We start from the raw sequence: 20,674 nt of genomic DNA, 5'->3' as shown, positions 1-20,674 counted from the left end.
GTAGACAGCCATTCCCTTCATCGGGTCTCCTTCTAGCTCTGCTCAGTTTCTGACCTCCATAATTCCCTTCCTACTTTTCTGACCACAACCTGCTTTACTATGGAGATGTTCTACCCTGTCAGGATATATATCTATATACTCAGGATACACATCAATCACTCCCAGAAGTCCACACCCCAATACTACATCACTCCAGACCTGGCTGTCGTAACTATAGTGGTGACATTAGTTGCCCCCCATTACAGGTATCAATGATCCCATTCAATCGCACCTTGTCCATTCCAGCTTTCATTACTCGCTATCATCTTTATCTTCTCTCTTTCTTCCTCTGGTATTATTCTATCTTCTCTTCAATAGACCACCATGACCCTATTACATGTACTCTATAGTCTCATGTGACCAGTCTCGAATCTCCCCTCCATTTCTATACTTGGGGAACTCTTCGTCTTTTCTCACCCAATCCACTGTCTCCGCTAACCTAGCTCTGGATCCTTTATAATATGGTTTCCTCGCTCTGCAGAAATGTCCCTGACAAATAACTCAGAAGATCTCGTGGAGGTGAAATCTAATGGTGACAAGTCTCTAGTGATTTGTCAGGATCTCTCTGTAATATTTGACACAGAAAACCAACTCCTCCTCAGTATGTCTCACCCTAGTGACCTTATGGACATTGCTCTGTCTTGGTCTCCTCGCCATTGTCTTGTCTATTTATTTGGGGTATCATGTGCCTGCTCAATCTTTTCTCTTGCTGCTGAGGTTCCTCGGGAATTATTCCTCTCCCCTGAACCTCTTACTTTGGACATGGCCAGAAGATTTATTGTTTTGCGGATTCATTGTCATGTGAATGTCGATATCTCACTACTAATCCGATCATCCCTCACGAAACTCTCCCTTACAATCTATTCTCAGTGTCCGGACCCTCCTGCTGTCTATAGCTAGGTTCTTACTTGCACAGGGCTCTCCATCAGTTGGGCTCCTCAAATGTTTCAGCCATATTCTGTTTGGTATGCACTGCAAATAGTCTCCTTTTTCTGGACCTTGCCTGGACTTGCTCTACTTTTTCTCCTCCTCTTGCTGTTGAGGTTCCTCAGGTTCCTCTCCTCCATGTTTGGTACTGTAGATATGACTTCTTATTGTTGTTCTGCTTCATTCTTGACAGTTTCCAAAACGCCAGAGCAGACAAACCATATTTGCTTTATGACACAAAAATTTATAAAGATGGAAGAAGAATAGAAGTGTTAGGGAATTGCTTAGATGACAATTCCCTAGTAGCTGCTGGAGAACCCTGGAAGAAGGGGCACAAGAGACAGTGAGCCCTAAGCTGAAGCCTCCACTGTCCCTTCCTATTTCCAGGCCCTATCCTACGTAATAGGCGGCAACTTGGAGACGATCCCTTCCTATATATGTGACACACAAACGCAGACAAGACAATAATAACAACAAAGGGAGGTCAGCTAGCCAGGGGTCAGTGACAGTCGAGCAATGCAGTGCCAAATCGAAATCCATAAGACTAGTCAATAGGAAAACCAAAAGCCAAGAATCAGAATACAAGAATAGACAGCAAGAGAAAGCCAGAAAGCACGAGGCAATAACAGGCACCGGTGTAAATGTGAGCCAAGACTAAATAGGGGAGGAAGAACCCGCCCTGAACCTGACAGGAAGACAGGCTGTCAATCACAGGGCAAGACCAAATTTAACTACTTCATGGACAGAGGCAGACAAGAGCAGAAGACGGGTGTGGTGCAAATTCAATTAAAGAACTAGAGCCATGTTCACACAGTGCAACCAAAAACTCTAAACTGCACACGCCTCCTGCACTGCCGCATGCGAGCTGAGGGTGGCGCAGAGACCCGAACAGGCAGAGATGTTACAAGAAGGCAGAATATCCTACTAATATTATAAATGTGAAAGTTTGTGGGTTTGTTCCTCAATCACGCAAAAATGGCTTAATATATTGGAATGAAATTTGGCACATAAATAGATTGTAACCTCCATTAACACATCTTAACACAGTTACTTTTTATCCCGGTAAATGACATGGGTTCACGACTATTGTGAATTTATGGTCACATACTATATTACATTGCTCTTGCAGCAGCTTATCTGAGTTCCCAGGGCTGTTATCTCTCTATGTAACACTCAGCTAAAGCTCAGTGAATTGTGTACATGCATTTGCATATTATCTGATCTGCTCCAGGCAGTGCTGACACACTGGATGGGAAACCACCTTTAATCCAAATTGGCAGTTTTCTCATTTTAAAAATTAAGAAAATCTAATTTGTCGCAAAATTCTAAAATAACAAGAGCTATGAAGGAAGTCAGAAGTCAACAGAGTTCTGAAGTGGAGCTGAGGATGATCATTAACGCCAGCAATACACTTATTATAGGATGTTCCAGCGAGCAGCTGAGATGCCGGAACAATCACAGACACGGTGCGAGGAACAAGTTCAGCGGCAGGCCAGTTTGACAGATGCCAAATCGCTGGAGCAGGCAAACCATTGACGGCAGCAATTTACTGAATATAGGTGGATCATCGACGCCAACAACATGTAGACAAAGTCATGAGCAGAGGCTAGGAAATTATAAACTCTGGTTGAAAATGCTAGATCAGTGTGCTGTCACATCTATATCAAGAGCAACAGGACAACCAGTCAAGTGAAGGAGTTACAAAGATTGTACAGCAACAAAATCATAGGAGATTCTAGATTTAGTTAAGCAACTATTCAAAAAGTCGCAATACTGGATATAGAAAGCAAATATACATTAAAATATTCATTGTAAAGGGTTTTTTTTATAGCTTTATTAATACAATATTAACATGTCTGGTTGTTAGTCCTCTGGAAAGTTGTTATTTAGGGGTTAAACATTATTAAAGTCCAGGCTTCATCTTTGTATTGACACCTTCCCATCTGTAGTTCTCCATACAATTCTGTCCATGGTGCTCCCGGCTATTGATGGGTTTGACCTGTTTAACATGAGAAGACAGACATGATGGAGCAGAAAGATTTAAAAAAATCATTGTATCTATATTTTTCTATCGTGTGGGTTTGTTCACACCTGTGATGTACACCTTGGAATTTTGCTATCATAGGATGTATATATAAATCTAACATGGCAACTGATGGTATATGACAATCTGGTACTAGTTGTAGACATAGAGATGTATAGTATGAGCTCGTAGACATCTATATGTGCCTTATTACAATCTGCAGGTTGTACAGAGATGTAAGACAGTTGTATGATATGGAATTGTGTCTTGTAGATTCATTCAGAGGTCGCTCCGTGTAGGCGTGTATGTTCATAGGAGGAATAGGTTTCTGCTGACAACAATGGAAGATTTATGTCCAACTTAAGGCTAAAGCCCCACCTTGCGGACATGCAGCTTTTTTTGTTGCAGATTTTGTTGCGTTTTTTTGAGCCAACGCCAGGAGTGGATTGAGGAGAAGGGAGAAGTTTAAGAATTTCCTATATATTTCCTACTCCTTTTGTATCCATACTTGTCTTTGGCTCAAAAAATCCGCAGCAAAATCTGCAACAAAACAAGCTGCGTTTCCGCAATGTGGGGCATTAGCCTAAATCAGCTTTTGCCTTAAACATTTTAGGATCACAAACATCAAGTTGATACACACTGGAGACGTCTTAACTGGGCTTCTTCCTCACAAACCAGATCAGTCCAGTCACACAGATGACAACTCCCAGTATGGCGCCGATAACAATCCAAGTTACCGCATTGTGCCTCATGTCTGTAAATGGAGAAAATAAAGGGGGGAGATTTCCTGGTGTTAATATTGGTTGAATATCTGCTTCTTAACTCTCCTGACTTTAAGGCTAAAACTCCATGTTGTAAAATGCAGCAAAAAAATACTGCAGGAAAAAAAGACTGCGGAAATGAGTCGTGTTTTTTTGCTTTTCTTATGGGGAAAGCACAAAGTGTCTCTGCAGGTAAGATTGAAATGCTGAGCTTTTCCGCAGTGTGTGGACGGGATTAGCCAGAATCTCATTCACTCGGCCGGTATTATAAAATGCAGCATTTTGTTTCTGCTGTTTCCACAATATGGGGCCGAAAACGAAAGAGGGTTTTATCTAAATTGTAAAAATGAACAGAAATTTAAGTTATGTGATAATGCAATTCTATTAGATATGACAAAACAATTATAATACTATAAAGAGAGGACAATCTTTTTTTGCGAAAGACATTATTTCAGATTTGTCTGCTAAAAATGCAGCCATATTGGTCATCACTTCTGCAGTCACATTTTCCGAGAACCTAAATCAGAAGTGATATTTTATTCTCAATAGAACATTGAAGATATCAGAAGCTGAAAGGTACACAATAGAACACAGATCACATATTAGGTGCAATGTTCTATTGTGTAACTTTCACCTTCCGATATGTGATCCTTGTTCAATGTTGAGTAATGTATATACTTTGTATCTAGTATTTGTGCTAAAGTGACCCAGGAAATGTAACCATATTGATTATTTGGAATTGGCATTGCAGCAATGTATCGGTTCCTGCTTTTTTTCTTTTTCTTTTTTAAGCTCAACAGTAACAAAATCAGAGATTTCTCCATCCGCAGTCCTGCCAGACCATCAGTCCATCCATCACTTACTTAGTTGTCTCACCAGTGGTTCCTCCAGACTGATGTGCTCCACCTTACAGTAGACGGTTGTCTGTTCTTCCCAACCTCTTGTCACTATTGCTCTTTCCTGGTAGGTTCCGTCACCATTAGGGAGAGTCTCGGAGACCATCACATTGTCCATCATGTTCTCATTGTCCTTCCATAAAGTTATATTGACTGATCTTGGATAGAAACCAGTTACTAGACATTCAAGCTCTGGCTCTGGGTTCGATGAATTCATGATGAAATAGACTTCTGGTTTACCTGATATAAATAGAAGAACATTACTTAAAAATGTTCTACATATCACTAAAATTAAAAGACAGGAACACAAGTCAGCAAAATTTAAAAAAATTAGGTGATTTTTCCAAATTTCTTGGAATTTTGAATTAGTTATAGTCAGATATGTCTACTACTCCCCCTAGAGAACAATAGGGTTATTACAGTACAGTACAGGGTTATTCCCATCTCAAATAACTGCTCCTCGCACCAACCAATGTGGCCGGAACTATTCCTCTAACTCCTATAGAGAAGAATGGGAGCCAACTGGTTAGAGATCTGCCGGTATACAACTCTACAGCTGCCATAGTTGCCATTGACTGCAACATTTTAAGGGGTAACAGGGGGAAATGGTCTTATTACTGTTTGGAGCTGTTATGGTCCCATGTGGCTCCCAGTGTTTGGCAAAATACTTTGGGAAAGTATTTGAAATACAACTTCAAAAGTATTTTAAAAATACTAAAATACTTGAAAAATTTAAACAAAAATTTAATAAAAACTAAAAATGGAACAATTGATTATAGGCTAAATGGAAAAAGAAGTTTAAGTTTATTTCCAAAACTCAAAGTTCTTCTACATTATTTATGTTACGTGAGCGTAATATATAGCGCACATATATATAACGCAGCGCGGGTGAGATTCTCGTCAATTCTCGTGAATCTCGAGACACGTGAAAAAATTCTTTGAACATATTTTACTTGCTTTAAAAAAGGATATTCATTTTGTTTTTTCTATTTTATAGAATTTTATATTTAATTTTAAATCGACTTTTTATTTTAATTTTTAATAGTGCGGTAAAAAATAAACCGTCCAAAGAAAAAAAGGAAAAGTCTTTTATCGCTTTCAGCTCACGCGCCCCTAAACCGTACATCTGGTTTTAAAAATTTGCTTTGGGGTTGGGGATTGTAAAATAAAAACCAAACCCTGATGTCATTAAATAATTTCCCCATAAGTGCTTAAGGACGTTGGACATTGAGTTTATTTGACCCTGGGAAGAATATGCAAATCTGACTTCCATGATGTAATTAGGATGCCAGTGCCTCAAGTATGCACACCAATAGAGGGCGCTGACTGAGAAGGTGCAAGTCTGTCTTCCATGATGTAATTAGGAAGACGGAGTCTCAGCCAAGCAAGCCTATAGAGGGCGCTCCCTTTAACATCATGCCGACCTTCTCAGAGGCCTTTGTTTGCATTGATGTTGGGCTTATACCACATAAAGTCTTCTCAGCCAAGGACAGCTGTTTCGATGTACTTGCATCTCGTCAGCTTGGCGCAGAGAGGACTGATCTGGCAGAGGTGAGAAGCTTAGACAGGGTTATTTGACCGGTGAGTGACTTGTTTGGACAGGCCTTGCAGTAAGCATTAGACACTGTTTGTCCTGCCCCTGCCAGTCTTATTAATTTGAAAAAAGTTCAGTCCAAAATTGCAGGGAGATGTGGAGCCTCGAGATCTGATCATTGTGGGTTGCGTCTCCGTCACTGATATTAAGATTTTCCTCCATTTTTGAAGTTATTTTACAGAATGGTTTAGGGGATCGAGATGATTAAAAACTAAAAACTAAATCACATTTCACTACAAGGCGGACTTGCGTTTCAGGAACGCGCTGGAATTTTCCCTCCGCTCGTCGCACCTCGCACGAGATACGAGAAACAAGAGTGATGACGTGAATCGCACTGCTGTTTTTTTTTTTTAAGGGCGGTGAGGCGGGTTATTTAAATGACAACATTTGTTTTGAATTTAGACAATAATTAAAATCCGTAAAATACTGTATAAAAATATTGTAATTACAAACACAAATACCTGACGAGTATTTTAAATACTATTTGAATTACTTGTATTTTAATCCTCCCGAACACTGATGGCTCCCCTGCAATATGGTTCAGGCTCAACGACTTGCTCTTGTACCCACGGTATATGTTAATTGGGTGGTTAGAAATGTATTTTAAGCAGTCTGAGAGTGGATGAGACCGAGACCTACTGAAAAGTTTTTATGACCACTTCGGATGGACTCACTTTTCTTTGATAACGCTTCCTTCCCAGCCAATGCAAATATTCGGCACATTTTTTTCCCAATATTGAGGTAATAATTATAGAGCTTGCGCGGGATGACCTCGTTCATGAATTCCTTTACAGCCTGGGAATAAGGGCTGTTCTGTGCAACCCATACGAATTCTGTCAAGTTTAGGTAAACCACATCTTCTCCATTGACGGCCACCTTGAAATAGTAACTTTCAGGATCCTCCGCATAGGCGACACCTCCAGATTGAAATTGAAGTGTTGCAGGAACTGGGAAAACAACAAATTGACAGTTACACATAAACCCTGCAGATGAGAATAAGACATGAGCTATAGCATGAGATATACAGTACACTATGGCATGGGGAGATCAGGGGACAATGTTGCTCTGCTGTGCTGTAGCTGGACATTTCTGTTAGCGGTCATCGCCACTTCTATGTAACTTCTATGTTGAGCATAGAAAAATGTTTGGAATATACACAGCATGGCCACTTGTTTAGAGACACCTATGAAATTATATGTTGGACCATTCTGCACCTTCTGGACCACAGTATTTATCATGTATACACAGAGTTTCGGAGGATCAAGATAACCTTCACCAAACACCATTTATCCACTTCCACCAGCCTGAACTGCTGATACCTGACATGAAGGGATTGTTGATTCCCAAATTCTGACCCTCCCATCAGCATGGTGTCATAGAAATAGGAGTCCATCTGGTTATATAATGTTTTTCTATTGCTCAGTCAATTTTTATTTATCTTTGTCCTCTTTCTACGTCTCTTAGAGATAGTGCAGAAATTCTCCCTCCCCCCACTCCTATGATTTCCCTGCTATCTACCTAAAATTGTACAATCTAACTAAACTTTGCTCCACTTGTCTTCTGGATTATGCAATTTGGATTATGCAGGGACAAAGCAGAAGAGTAGATAGACAAGTCAATGTATAGTAGTATCTATCTACTCGCGAACTTCAGCCATGGCTTATTATATGGTGAGTGCCTCGTCGTCCTCCCAGCAGCGTAGCACAGAGTTATTTACCGCAGCCTGCCACTCTCCTGCTTTGTCCCTGTTTTACCGTATACTCAGCTCTGCTACATCTGAGATGTAGCAGAGCCGAGTATACGGCACAGCAGGGAGGATTTGTCAGTTTCGAATAGTACTCGCTCATCTGATACTGTAGCTTTTCCCACAATGATTGACCAGTAGCCAAGCATTGTGGGAAATAACCTCCGACCTCGATCCTGCTGGAAAAGATCGGGATCGGATCCCGATCGCTCAACCCTACTCTTTACTATTCATAAACTATACAAAGCGGCATGACACTTAGATCTCGGTCCACGTCTCCATCTCTACTCATTCTATATTACTTACAGGTATACTTAACTTCTGTAACGATTATTTCTCTGTACATCAGGATTTCATGAAAATATCTGGCTACTGACATATCGTAGAACAACCAGTCAAACTCCTCCAGGCTTCCCTTCACCCAGCTTTGCTTTAACTCCATCGGGGGAGTATCATTGTATACAGTAAAGATTTCCATGTCTTCGATCATCAATGTCGCCCACGAGGTTACAGTGTCATTGTCAGGGAAATAATAACTCTGGAGGAAACTCAGCTTGGCAGAGCCTGAAGGTGTAAAAAATAGAGACATGACTATGTGTAGCCATCTTGTATGTGCAGTGCAGATATTACACTCAGTATCTAGAGAATATATATATACACAAGAGTCTTCTGCAATGATTGTATCTATGGAGAGTTTCTAAATGTCAGAAAGGAACATTCAAAAAAGATATTAATATGAGTATTGGAGGGGGTGGAGTCAGGGGAGGGTGTGACTTATCATATGACCCACCTGTGCATCTGCATAGGGGTCTAATAGATAAAGAGGGTCCACTGCGACTTTAACAGCAGTTATTTTTAGGAATTGAACAAATAATATAAATATAGAAGGTGTCCTGCCACTGTTCTATTGGACCTCAAGTGGCCCACTTGACTCAGCCTGCCCAGGGACCCATATACTGATCCTGCCCAGGGGCCCATAAACTGATCCTGACTAGAGGCCCATAGACTGATCCTGCCCAGGGACCCATGGACTGATCCTGCCCAATGTCCCATAGACTGATCCTGCCCAATGTCCCATAGACTGATCCTGCCCAGGGACCCATGGACTGATCCTTCCCAATGTCCCATAGACTGATGCTGTTCAGGGACCCATAGACTGATCCTGCCCAGGGGCCCATAAACTGATCCTGACTAGAGGCTCATAGACTGATCCTGCCCAAGGACCCATAGACTGATCCTGCCCAGGGACCCATAGACTGATGCTGTTCACGGACCCATCGGCTGATCCTGTCCAGAGACTCATCGACTGATCCTGCCCAGGGACCCATAGACTGATCCTGCCCAGGGACCCATAGACTGATGCTGTTCACGGACCCATCGGCTGATCCTGTCCAGAGACTCATCGACTGATCCTGCCCAGGGACCCATAGACTGATCCTGCCCAGGGACCCATAGACTGATGCTGTTCACGGACCCATCGGCTGATCCTGTCCAGAGACTCATCGACTGATCCTGCCCAGGGACCCATAGACTGATCCTGCCCAGGGACCCATAGACTGATGCTGTTCAGGGACCCATCGGCTGATCCTATCTAGAGACCCATCGGCTGATCCTGCCCAGGGACCCATAGACTGATGCAGCCCAGGGACCCATTGGCTGATCCCGTACAGGGGCCCATAGACTGATCCTGCCCAGGGATCCACTTCTGTCTGTGATTGTCCCTGGAATATTTAGGTTTTACAGAACTCAGTTTACGGTAGATTGAGATATAACTACATAAAAAGAAAGTTAAAGGTTTGAAAGTCCAATAACATGCCTCACCTTATCACCCCAAGTATATTGGTGTTTGGTTTATTCACATTCGTTCAGCCATTCTAAAGATATAAGCCCTGTTAGTGTTAATGAAATTTGGATCTACTAGCCAAGTGGGCGGTAACACTGTGGTTTATCAGGGGCGGGGTCACAGTGTGCTGTATGCCATAGGGTGTTATCTCCCATTTGGGCACAATACTCTAATTTGCTTCAACACTAACGGGGCTTATATCTGTGGAATGGATTAACAGATTTGGAACGACAAAACATTAAAATGCTCAAGATGACAGCGCCGATCAGATGATGGATGATATTGGGCTTTTCAGACTTAAAAGTTCTCCATAAAGCCAGACATGGATGTATTGGTTGAAGTGTAACCTGCCATCGTACAGCACCTGAAGAAGGTCACAACTTTCTTACCTGCACCTTGGACACTACTTAGAAGGATCATTGTCAGTTTTATCGTGGCTGTCATTGGTTTCATCTTATTGCTGAAAAACCAAGAAACAATGAAATATTAGTGTATTTAACCCTTTAAGGACGCCGGGTAGTTTGCAGGTTAAGCCTTGCTGAATTTATTCATATTTTACACCTTCCAAAATTCATAACTTGTTTTTAGCTGCCACCATCTTAAGCAGTGGTGAACCTAGCCTCTCTGCTGCCTGAGGCGGATGATCTAAAGATGTCTCCCCCCCAACTCAATACTGAGGCACCCGGCAATATAAGATATCTGTGTCTCAGCACAGGTGGCGTGATGATGCACAGGTGTAAACTAGCGCTAGCTTAGAAAAAAAAAAAGCAAAAAAAATAAATAAATAAAATTGCCGCGACTGTCGACCCCTGCCGCCTGAGACCGCCGTCTCACCTCGCCTCATTACTGGTGCGGCCCTGATCTTACGGTACATATAGTGCATTGTTCAGCTGACATTAACATTTTTGAGGCATCCATGTGAAAAAACATTATCACTATTTCTTGTGTTTTGTTTTTCTGGCATTCAATCTGCATTCTGAATGATGTTTGGCACGATTACAGTAACAACATATTTGTATCACTTTTATGACAAAGTAACTTCTACAATGGGCCATGTAGTACTGATGTCATACAGCAGAGGGGCAGAGGCGCGGCTCGTCATCTTCCTCCCTTGTCTCCCTGCTGGGTACATGTACGGCCAAACCAGTAGTAGAGAACCAATAACCTTATTCTAGACACTACACTGAATGTTCCTTATTAATCTGAGACAATTCCTCTTTATGTAAAACTTATATAAAGTCTCTTGATACATTGACTCTTTCCCCAGAAGTTATTGTGGGTCAGTATCCTATACCCCGTGGTAACAGAAGGAAATAACGTGGATATAACACAGAACATTCTTCTTTCCCCCTCCCTTCTCTTCTGCCTTGTCCTTTCCTAACTCTTGGTGAAAGTCGAGAAACTTGTTTTTTAACCAAGTCTTTGTGTAGGATGTAACATGCAGGAGCCTTGAGCACTCACATTTGGGTAACTTACCAGTCAGTGTGTGAATGATACCTGCCAAGTCACTTTCCGTCTCTCCTCCGCCACCTGATGTTGACCTATGTGCCGTATGGCAGAAGCTTCTCCCGCGGTGGCTGTGGTTCCCCAGAAGGAAGTATAAATTCAGAATATAAGACTATCAACGCTATAAATAATCGTACAATGCAGGAGTCACCATAGTGTGGAACAAATCACTGCAGAGCGGAGGTTTTTATCAAAGTCACAGATTTCAGGATTTTGGAACTGCGACAAGTAAACCATCGATGTGTCATACTCGGCCAACACCGGGTTTCACTTCTTCAGCCTCATCCTGTTTGTATGGAAGTGTAAAATGGAATTTATAATAAAGAATATTTCTATCATGTGATTTCACCTTACGATGCACATGTGGGGGTCGATATATCGGGAGAAGATGTAGAAGAAATAAAGGAAGAGTAAGAGTAAACAAGATAAAATGGATTAGAAGGCAAAGTGTCGTAAATGATCTAAATCTGGTCACATTCCTGGAAGCAAAGAAGGAAGGAAAAACCCAATTTGCTACTTTTTAATGTCTTGTCCACAAGAATCGGTGAATAGACTTTCATGAGTATCGGAGAGATTTCCGGCCTCATCATCGGAGGCTTTTTACTTCCACTTTTCTTCTCTATAGGGATCTTGGTAGACTGAACCTTCCAGACTGTGGAGCTATCAGTAGTAACTAGTGGTGAACTTACATTGTAACATGTTCTGGAACTTTGGGGATGACCTATTGACCCTGTATGTATTTAATAGATTAATATTCCGTAACCTGTAAAATGTGAGCGTCATACCTGTTGGTCTCATGAGACATTTGATGACTTCTAAGCCGAAGCCAAATTTCTGGTTGACTTTAGTGACCTGTTGTTATTTTCTGGTAACTTTTATGTTACAGCTTGTGCTCCGAGCAGAGAATCAGTAGGTAGGTCACGGGGTTACTCGCAGAGGGTATCAATAAGACATCTGCCCAAGGTGCCCAACGTAACACTGAAAAGTTTCTAGTTCTAATTCTGAATCCTCCACCAGTCCGGAACCCTGCCTTTGACATCATGTGACCACTGCAGCCAATAACTAGTAAGCACACAGTCACATGATCCTCAGTAAGGACCGCCCACTCTGGCCAATGCAAGGTGAAAATATAATGGTGCTATTGGGGTGCAGATCCTGGAGGAGGGGGCGCATAGCAGGCGGGTGATGTCACAGGTATAATGTAGATGGGTTTTTAAATGTTTCATATTTAAGGGGTGAACAGAAGAAACGGGTGAGAATGTTTCTTTCTGATCAGTATACAGGTATAGAGAGTTCTTTATGACTGGGATACATCTCATGTATAGTATTGTTCCTATAATAATCCTATAAAGAAGGCTATACATGCAGTGCCTATATACAGATCACTATCACACTATATATAACACTACAGTAATTACAATCTGACCATATACATTGTATACTATACGGATATATCTGGTGTCCCCGCCCCCCTCAGTTCTTTGATGATTTCCTCATTTGCTTTGTTACGAAATACATATTTTGATATTTTTTTTATCATCTCCAATGACAACCCAATTCCTCATCTGACTCTCACTTTCCTAAACCTCCTCCCTAGGTTTTTTCACGACCTACAAACATGTAATTTCCTTTATCGGGTCTCCTTCCAGCTCTGCTCAGTTTCTGACCTCCATAATTCCCTTCCTCCCCTTCTGACCACAACCTGTTTTCCTATGAAGATACTCTGTCAGGATACATACCCTGTTTCCCCGAAAATAAGACAGTGTCTTATATTAAATTATCTTTCAAAATATATGACCTGTCTTATTTTCGGCAATGTCTTATGCAGCGGCTTAGCAGAGCGCCGGCATGACTGCCGGTTGTAGGTGGTCCAGGAGGTGAAAGGGGGGGTCTTATTTTCGGGGAAACAGGGTATCTATATATTCAGGATATATATCAATCACTCACAGAAAGCCAAATGCCAATACTACTTCACTCCAGAACTGCCTGCCAAACACTGTCATGACTATAGGGGTGACAATGGCTGCAACTGTCATGACTATCGGGGTGACAGTAGCTGCATCTCCAAGTGGCCCCAGAATCCAGGGGAACCTCACACCACTAGGGCTGATATAACTTTCTTGATCTTCTTTCTGGCTGGCCGTCTGTGTACTGTAACTGTTCTCTCCGTCTATCCTCTGGTGCATTGAAGACAGGAAAAGGCGATTTTTGATACACAGTCTTCCATTGTCAGAGAAGAGAAAATTAACCCTTTAATGACCAAAGAAGCAGTTGGTCAGCAGAATATATTTAAGAAGGGCCCCTCACCCTCCCTGCTGCTATCCATTGAGAAGAGGGAGGGCGCAAAAGCAGAGAGAACCCCCAGGATCAGTGCGCTGTCATATCTATATCAGGAGCAACAGGACAACTAGTGAGGTGAAGAAGTTACAAAGGTTTTACAGCAAGAAAATCTTAAAATTCTAGATGTAGGTAGGACTTTATGAATAGTTGCTTAATATTGGATATAGAAAGCAGATATACAATAAAATATTCATTGTAAAGGTTTTTATAGATTTTATCAATCCAATATTAATATGTCTGGTTGTTAGTACTCTGGAAAGTTGTTATTTAGAGGTTAAACTTTATTGTAGAAAAGATTCATCATTGCATCGACACATTCCCGTCTGTAGTCCTCCATACAATTCTGTCCATGGTCCTCCCGGCTGCTGATGTGTAAGTCCTGTTTAACATGAAAAGACAGACATGATGGAGCAGAAAGGTAAAAAAAATATATATTTTTCTATCCTGTGGGTTTATTCACACGAGTGATTTACACCTTGGAATTTTGCTATCATATGGTGCCTTCCTATAACATGGAAGTATATATATCTAATTGGCAACTGATGGTATATTACAATCTGGTACTACACAGTCCAGTCACATTAATGTCACCACCTGTCCAAATCCACAATAACCCCCTTTTGGCAGAGCGGACCGCTGCGAGACCTGCAGGAAGAGAGGGTGGATGTTGTGATGATGTCACTGGGATGTTGAGCCATGCCGACTCCAGTGCCGCGGTTGAGCATCCATGGTGTGAACAACCCGATTGAGATGGTCCCACAGACTCTCAATTGGATTCAAGTGCGGGGAATATGCTGGAGTATGGTAAACTCATCCTGGTGCTCCCCGAACCAAGCACGTACACTGCGAGCTTTATGACACGTGGCATTGTCCTGCTGGTAGATGCCAGCAACCTGAGGACAAACATTTTGCATGTAGGGGTGAACATGGTCTGCAAGGATAGATGAATACTGGTGTTGATCCATCGTGCCTTCCATAATGATGAGTGCACCCAGATGGCTGAGGACACGTGGCTTCTGTGATTGGTTATTTAATGTTGACGTCAAAAGTATGTGCCTTATTACAATCTACACTCTGCAATCTGGTTGTACAGATATATGAAACAGTTGTATGATATGGAATTGTTTCTTGTAGATCCAATAAAGCATCGTGTCTAAAATCTAAAGTATCAAATATAAAAATAGATCAACCACCGAGATAGATTTCCTGTTTGTACTCATTATACGCTGGATATTAATGCTTCCTTATAAGGCCGGGTTCACATCTGAACATCACATCATTTGAATGGGTTTGGAAAGTGTCCGGCCGTGAGCGCCCGTGAATGTTTTATGCTCTCCGCGGCGAAACCGTTTTTTTTTTTTAACCGGACACAAAGTCAGACATGCAAGACTCTGTGTCCGGTTTAAAAAAAAAAACGGTTTTGCCGCGGAGAGCATAAAACGCTACAGGCGCTCACGGCCAGACACTTTCCAAACCCATTCAAATGAATTCTGTGCATTCTTCTATTCTTTGTATCGTTGTATTCCAGGTTTGATCGCTCCTTATGAGTTGTAGCTTTGTCTGGATTGTGGACATGCTGTATTTGAAATTTCTTGATGTGTTTGGATAAAATAGACTTATTGGGGGCAAATCTACCGTACAAGTCTGCCACATTCATCCCAAATCTAGGACATTGTTAGACTGTCTAGTGTTCTTAGTTTATGGCAAACTGTGTAGATAAATGACAATATTTCCATATATGACCATACAGAATATAGTAGAATAGTAATAGACTATGGCAGCTGTGCAATGGGATTATAAAATAGTAACAATATGAACCTTGTTCTCTTCACTTCTCCCAAAACCAATAAGACAGGAGATGACGTTACAGGAAAACCACAATTCCTAGAGCTGCCCATACACAATAGATTAATGGCGGCTGAACTCACTGATTTCGGCAGGGTTGGCTCTTCCTCAATAGATAGGGCCTAGGGAACAAAGATAAATGCCCGATCCTATTGTTCCCAGAAAGATATTCCCCTCCGCCCATTCAGAGGTCACTCCGAGTAGGCATGCATGTTTAATGGGGGGATGAGGAGGAAGAGCTTTCTGCTGACAACAATGGAAGGCCTATGGCTGTCTTAAGGTTTTGTCTTGCATAGTTTATCATTAATGACATCAAGTTGATCCTGGCTGGAGACGTCTTACCTGCGCCTCTTCTTCACAAGCCAGATCAGTCCAGTCACACAGGTAACAACTCCCAGTATGGCGCCAATAACAATCCAAGTTACCGCATTGTGCTTCATATCTGATAAAAGAGGAGATTTCCTGCTGTTAATATTGGTTGAATATCTGTTTCTTAGGCTGGTCTTAATGTAAGTCTGCAAATGGTCCGAAATTGAGGGTTTTCACACATTATATTCAATGTGGCCTCTTACACCACCGGATATTTTATTCGTGGTGTGGCCGGGCCACAAACATGGTTCGCAATTTATAGGACATGTCCGTAATGGCCGTGAATTGCAGCACTGCATGGATTGGCCCATAGAACTCTATGGCGGCAGGACACGGACATCTGCGGAGTCTATGTTGCCGATCAGCAACTTGCGGACCATACATTCAATACGGTTGTGTAAGACCAGCCTTAATTCTACGAACTTTCAGACTAAGACTCCATGTACTGACAGCTAAAAAATACTGCGGGAAATAATGAAGCGGAAATGAGTTGTATTTTTTTTCTTCCCTTATTAAATCTATAGGGAAAGCGCAAAGTGTGTCTGCAGGTAAGATTGACATGCTGAGCTTTTCCGCAGTGTGTGAACGGGATTAGCCAGAATCTCATTCAGTTTGCCGGTATTGTAAAACGCAGCATTTTGTTTCTGCTGTTTCCACAATATGAGGCCGAAACCTAAATTGTAAAAATGACCAGAAATGTAACACAATTCTATTGACAATACAATTAAAAGACTATAAAGGTATGACAGGTTTTTTTTTTTTTTTTTGTGAATGACATTATTTCAGACGTGTCTACTAGACGGGCAGCCATATTGGTCGTCACTTCTGCAGTCGCATTCTCTTAGAACCTAAATCAGAAGTGATAATACGGCTGCATTACCTGTTGAAAAGAAATATAGAATAAAGAAATAGATAAATGTGTAAAATAACTTTCTAAAAAGAGTTGGGCGCTGTGTACAATGTGACGAAAATGGGAATGCAATGATTTGGGAAACTCATCTAACCCTATTTTATTCACAGGGAAACACAGAACACATCAGAAAGTGAAAGTTACACAACAGAACACAGATCACATATTAGGGGAAATGTTCTATTGTGTAACTTTCACCTTCTGATATGTGATCCTTGTTCAATGTTGAGTAATGTATATACTTTGTATCTAGTATTTGTGTTAAAGTCACACAGGAAATGCAGCCAAATTGATTATTTGGAATTGGCATTGCAGCATTGTATCGGTTCCTCCTTTTTTCCTTCTTCTTTTTTAAGCTCAACAGTAACAAAATCAGAGATTTCTACGTTCCCAGTCCTACCAGACCATCAGTCCATCCATCACTTACTTATTTGTCTCACCAGTGGTTCCTCCAGACTGATGTGTTCCACCTTACAGTAGACGGTTGTCTGTTCTTCCCAACCTGTTGTCACTATTGCTCTTTCCTGGTAGGTTCCATCACCATTAGGGAGAGTCTCGGAGACCATCACATTGTCCATCATGTTCTCATTGTCCTTCCATAACGTTATATTGACTGATCTTGGATAGAAACCAGTTACTAAACACTCAAGCTCTGGCTCTGGGTTTGATGACTTCATGATGAAATAGACTTCTGGTTTACCTGATATAGATAGATGGACATTACTTAAAATGTTCTACATATCACTAAAATAAAATAATCATTAAGGACAGGAACAGAAGTCAGCTAATGTTAAAAAATTAGGTGACCTTTGCAAATTTTTGGGAATTTTTGAATTAGTTATAGTCACATTGGCCAACATCGGCCATTATGTCTACTACTCCCCCTAGAGAACAATAGCAGTTACTTACAGGGTTATTCCTAGCTCATATAACTGCTCCTCGCACCAACCAATGTGGCCGGAACTGTTCCTCTAACTCCCATAGAGAAGAATGGGAGCCAACTAGTAAAAGGACTGGCCATGAATACATGTGGCTCCCTTGCAATATGGTTCAGGCTCAACCACTTGCTTTTGCTCTCATGGTATAGTTTTATTGGGTAGTTGGGGAGATATTCTGTGACCTGAGAGTGGATGACACCGGGACTTATGGAAATGTTTTCATGACCACTTCGGACTGACTTACTTTTCTTTGATAACGCTTCCTTCCCGGCTTCTCCAAATATTTCGGCCATTCTTTTGCAAATATTAATGTAATCCTTATAGAGATTGCGCGGGACGACCTCGTTCAGGAATTGCTCTGTGGCCTGGGAATAAGGGCTGTGCTCTGCAACCCACACATATTCTATCATGTTTAAGTAAACCAAATCTTCTCCATTGACAGCAATCCTGTAATAGTTACTTTCAGGATCTTCCACAGAGGTGATAAATGCAGATTGAAATTGAAGTGTTGCAGGAACTGGGAAAACAACAAATTGACAGATAGACATAAACCCTGAAGATGAGAATAAGACAGAATGAGATATACACTATGACCTGGGGAGATCAGGGGACATTGGTGCTCTGCTGTGCTGTAGCTGGATGTTTCTGTTCGCGGTCATCGCCACTTACATGTAACTCTGCCATGTTGAGCATAGAGAAATGTTTGCAATATACACAGCATGGCCACTTGTTTAGAGACACCTATGAAATGACATGTTGGACCATTGCCTTCTGGACCACAGTATTTATCATGGTGTACACAGATATTATCCAGAGTTTCGGAGGACCCAGGGTGCACCAGGATAACATTCACCAAACACCATTACTCCACTTCCACCAGCCTGAACTGCTGATACCTGACAGGAAGGGTTTGTTGATCCCCAAATTCTGACCCTCCCATCAGCATGGTGCCATAGAAATATCAGTCCATCTGGTTAGACAATGTTTTTCTATTGCTCAGTCAATTTTTGTATTTCTTTGACCCTTTCTATTTCCCGTAGACAATGATGGAGCTCAAACTGGTCATCTGTTCTGAGACATGAGTGGCAATATGGCATGGAATAATGCGATCGACCACATCACAGCACAGTGCAGAAATTCTCCCTCCCCCCACTCCTATGATTTCCCAGCTATCTACCTAAAATTGATTAAATCTAACTAAACTTTGCAGCACTTGTCTTCTGGATTTTGCAGCAATGAAGATAGAAGTGTCTCTCAGCTTGAACACATCCCAAGATGGCTCTTTCTTCCTCTGATAAAATCTTATATTGTGTCTGAGACATCAACAATGTAACATCCCCATCTAATGCTCAGTATTGGCTCACAGGTTGTCAGCTGATGTCAGGTGATGCCTCGGTGGCCATTTTAGTTTGCCTGAACCATATTCCAAAGGGTTTTTTTTCAGTAAGAAATGAAACATTTGGAATATTTGCATTAAATCCGGCTCATTTCACAAATCATTTCACCCATCTCTAATACCGATCTCGCACATTTCAACCCTTTACAACATAAGCAGGGATAAATCCCATCTCCTGATTACAGAACACCACACTACTGTCCTAGAGTTGGTAACTTCCAGCCTAACCAGGGCTTCTTCTTACTCTCTTACTACTTCCTCCCGGATTGGGAAGAAAGAGACCAAGTGCCTCCTCCCCTTCTCTATCCAGAACTTTCTAAGTTAGGGTCATACCATGAACAGCACACATTCTCCAGTGGTTCGCTCCATTATAATATTATGAAGACAAGCTCTTACAGGTACAAACGTATCGTAAACCTCCCAATGGGACTCTACAAACACTTGTTCTAAGGTTGGCTCCACCATTTTACAGGTTTACTGATGGCACCGCCATGCTTGATTGTGCCTGATACTGCTGTAGACTTGGAAGGTTACGTATTGCTGTAGTGTAATACTCTGTGTCCACCGGCCACCTATACAGATTATGCATAAAGGTGCATGACACTTAGATCTCAGGCCTCGTCTCCTGTCTCCATCTCTACTCATTACATATTACTTACAGGTAAACTCAATTTTTTTAACGATCATTTTCATGTACATCAGGATTTCATCCAAATATTTGGTCGATGACATATCGTAGAACGACCACTCAAACTCAGGCAGGCTTCTCTCCATCCAGCTTTGCTTGAACACAATATGGTGAGTGTCATTGTAGATGGTGAGGATTTCAAGGTCTTCGATCATCAATGTCGTCCACATGGTAAAAACGTCATTGTCAAAGAAATAATAGCTCTGGAGCAAACTCAGCCTGGCAGAGCCTGGAGGTGAGAAAAATAGAGACATGACTATGTGTAGCCATCTTGTACGTGTAGTACAGACTCAGCATCCAAAGAGTAAGTGTAAATAAGTGCAATGATTGTATCTATGGAGAATTGTTAAATGTCAGAAAGTAACATTCAAAAGAGACATCAATATAAGAGTATCGGAGGGCAGGGTGGTGAGGGGTGTATAGCATAACATTTGTCCAGTGGTGTAACTAGGAATGGTTGTGCCCCAAGCTGAACATTTCACATGGGGCCTCCCCCTGACTCCAACCGACTCAACCCCCCCATCTCCCACAAGTGCCCAAACCACATTCCTGCACTATTATGCCACGTACTGGCCCCTACACACAGTATTATGCCCCATAGTGGCCCCTACACACAGTATTATGCCCCATAGTGGCCCCTGCACACAGTATCATGTCCCATAGTGGCCCCTGCACACAGTATTATGCCCCATAGTGGCCCCTGCACACAGTATTATGTCCCATAGTGGCCCCTGCACACAGTATTATGCCCCATAGTGGCCCCTGCACACAGTATCATGTCCCATAGTGGCCCCTGCACACAGTATTATGTCCCATAGTGGCCCCTGCACACAGTATTATGCCCCATAGTGGCCC

The 20,674-nt window shown here is 41.9% G+C and overlaps 2 protein-coding genes across 2 annotated transcripts; both read right to left on the bottom strand.

The window, feature by feature from the left end:
• Nucleotides 1-3,639: 3,639 nt before the first annotated feature.
• On the bottom strand, nt 3,640-11,405 carry LOC142185522 (antigen-presenting glycoprotein CD1d-like). Its single transcript, XM_075260950.1, has 6 exons — nt 11,304-11,405; nt 10,217-10,287; nt 8,291-8,548; nt 6,915-7,187; nt 4,614-4,886; nt 3,640-3,743 (listed from the first exon to the last, which is right to left on the bottom strand). Exons 2-6 carry the CDS (start codon nt 10,278-10,280, stop codon nt 3,640-3,642), a joined length of 972 nt encoding a protein of 323 aa, XP_075117051.1. The 5' UTR covers nt 10,281-10,287; nt 11,304-11,405.
• Nucleotides 11,406-13,939: 2,534 nt separating this feature from the next.
• On the bottom strand, nt 13,940-19,864 carry LOC142184459 (BOLA class I histocompatibility antigen, alpha chain BL3-7-like). Its single transcript, XM_075259338.1, has 5 exons — nt 19,791-19,864; nt 17,980-18,252; nt 17,225-17,497; nt 15,861-15,960; nt 13,940-14,052 (listed from the first exon to the last, which is right to left on the bottom strand). The coding sequence occupies exons 1-5, from the start codon at nt 19,861-19,863 to the stop codon at nt 13,974-13,976; spliced, it is 798 nt and encodes a 265-aa protein (XP_075115439.1). The 5' UTR covers nt 19,864; the 3' UTR covers nt 13,940-13,973.
• Between the last annotated feature and the right edge of the window lie 810 nt (nt 19,865-20,674).

The sequence above is a fragment of the Leptodactylus fuscus genome, chromosome 11 (assembly GCF_031893055.1).
Source record: "Leptodactylus fuscus isolate aLepFus1 chromosome 11, aLepFus1.hap2, whole genome shotgun sequence".
In the NCBI taxonomy this organism is placed as follows: Eukaryota; Metazoa; Chordata; class Amphibia; order Anura; family Leptodactylidae; genus Leptodactylus; species Leptodactylus fuscus.
This window is presented reverse-complemented; position numbering and strand designations above follow the sequence as displayed.

Excerpts from the sequence above, each read along its gene's own strand:
- LOC142185522 (XM_075260950.1), bottom strand. The coding sequence starts at position 10,280 with ATGAAACCAATGACAGCCACGATAAAACTGACAATGATCCTTCTAAGT. Across the intron at positions 7,188-8,290 it reads TACAGAAGTTAAGTATACCT|TTCCTGCAACACTTCAATTT; the intron begins GTAAGTAATATA and ends TTGTTTTCCCAG. Across the intron at positions 4,887-6,914 it reads GGAAGCGTTATCAAAGAAAA|GTAAACCAGAAGTCTATTTC; the intron begins GTGAGTCCATCC and ends TATTTATATCAG.
- LOC142184459 (XM_075259338.1), bottom strand. The coding sequence starts at position 19,863 with ATGTCATCGACCAAATATTTGGATGAAATCCTGATGTACATGAAAATG. Across the intron at positions 18,253-19,790 it reads TAAAAAAATTGAGTTTACCT|TTCCTGCAACACTTCAATTT; the intron begins GTAAGTAATATG and ends TTGTTTTCCCAG. Across the intron at positions 14,053-15,860 it reads CTTGTGAAGAAGAGGCGCAG|GACTTACACATCAGCAGCCG; the intron begins GTAAGACGTCTC and ends CATGTTAAACAG.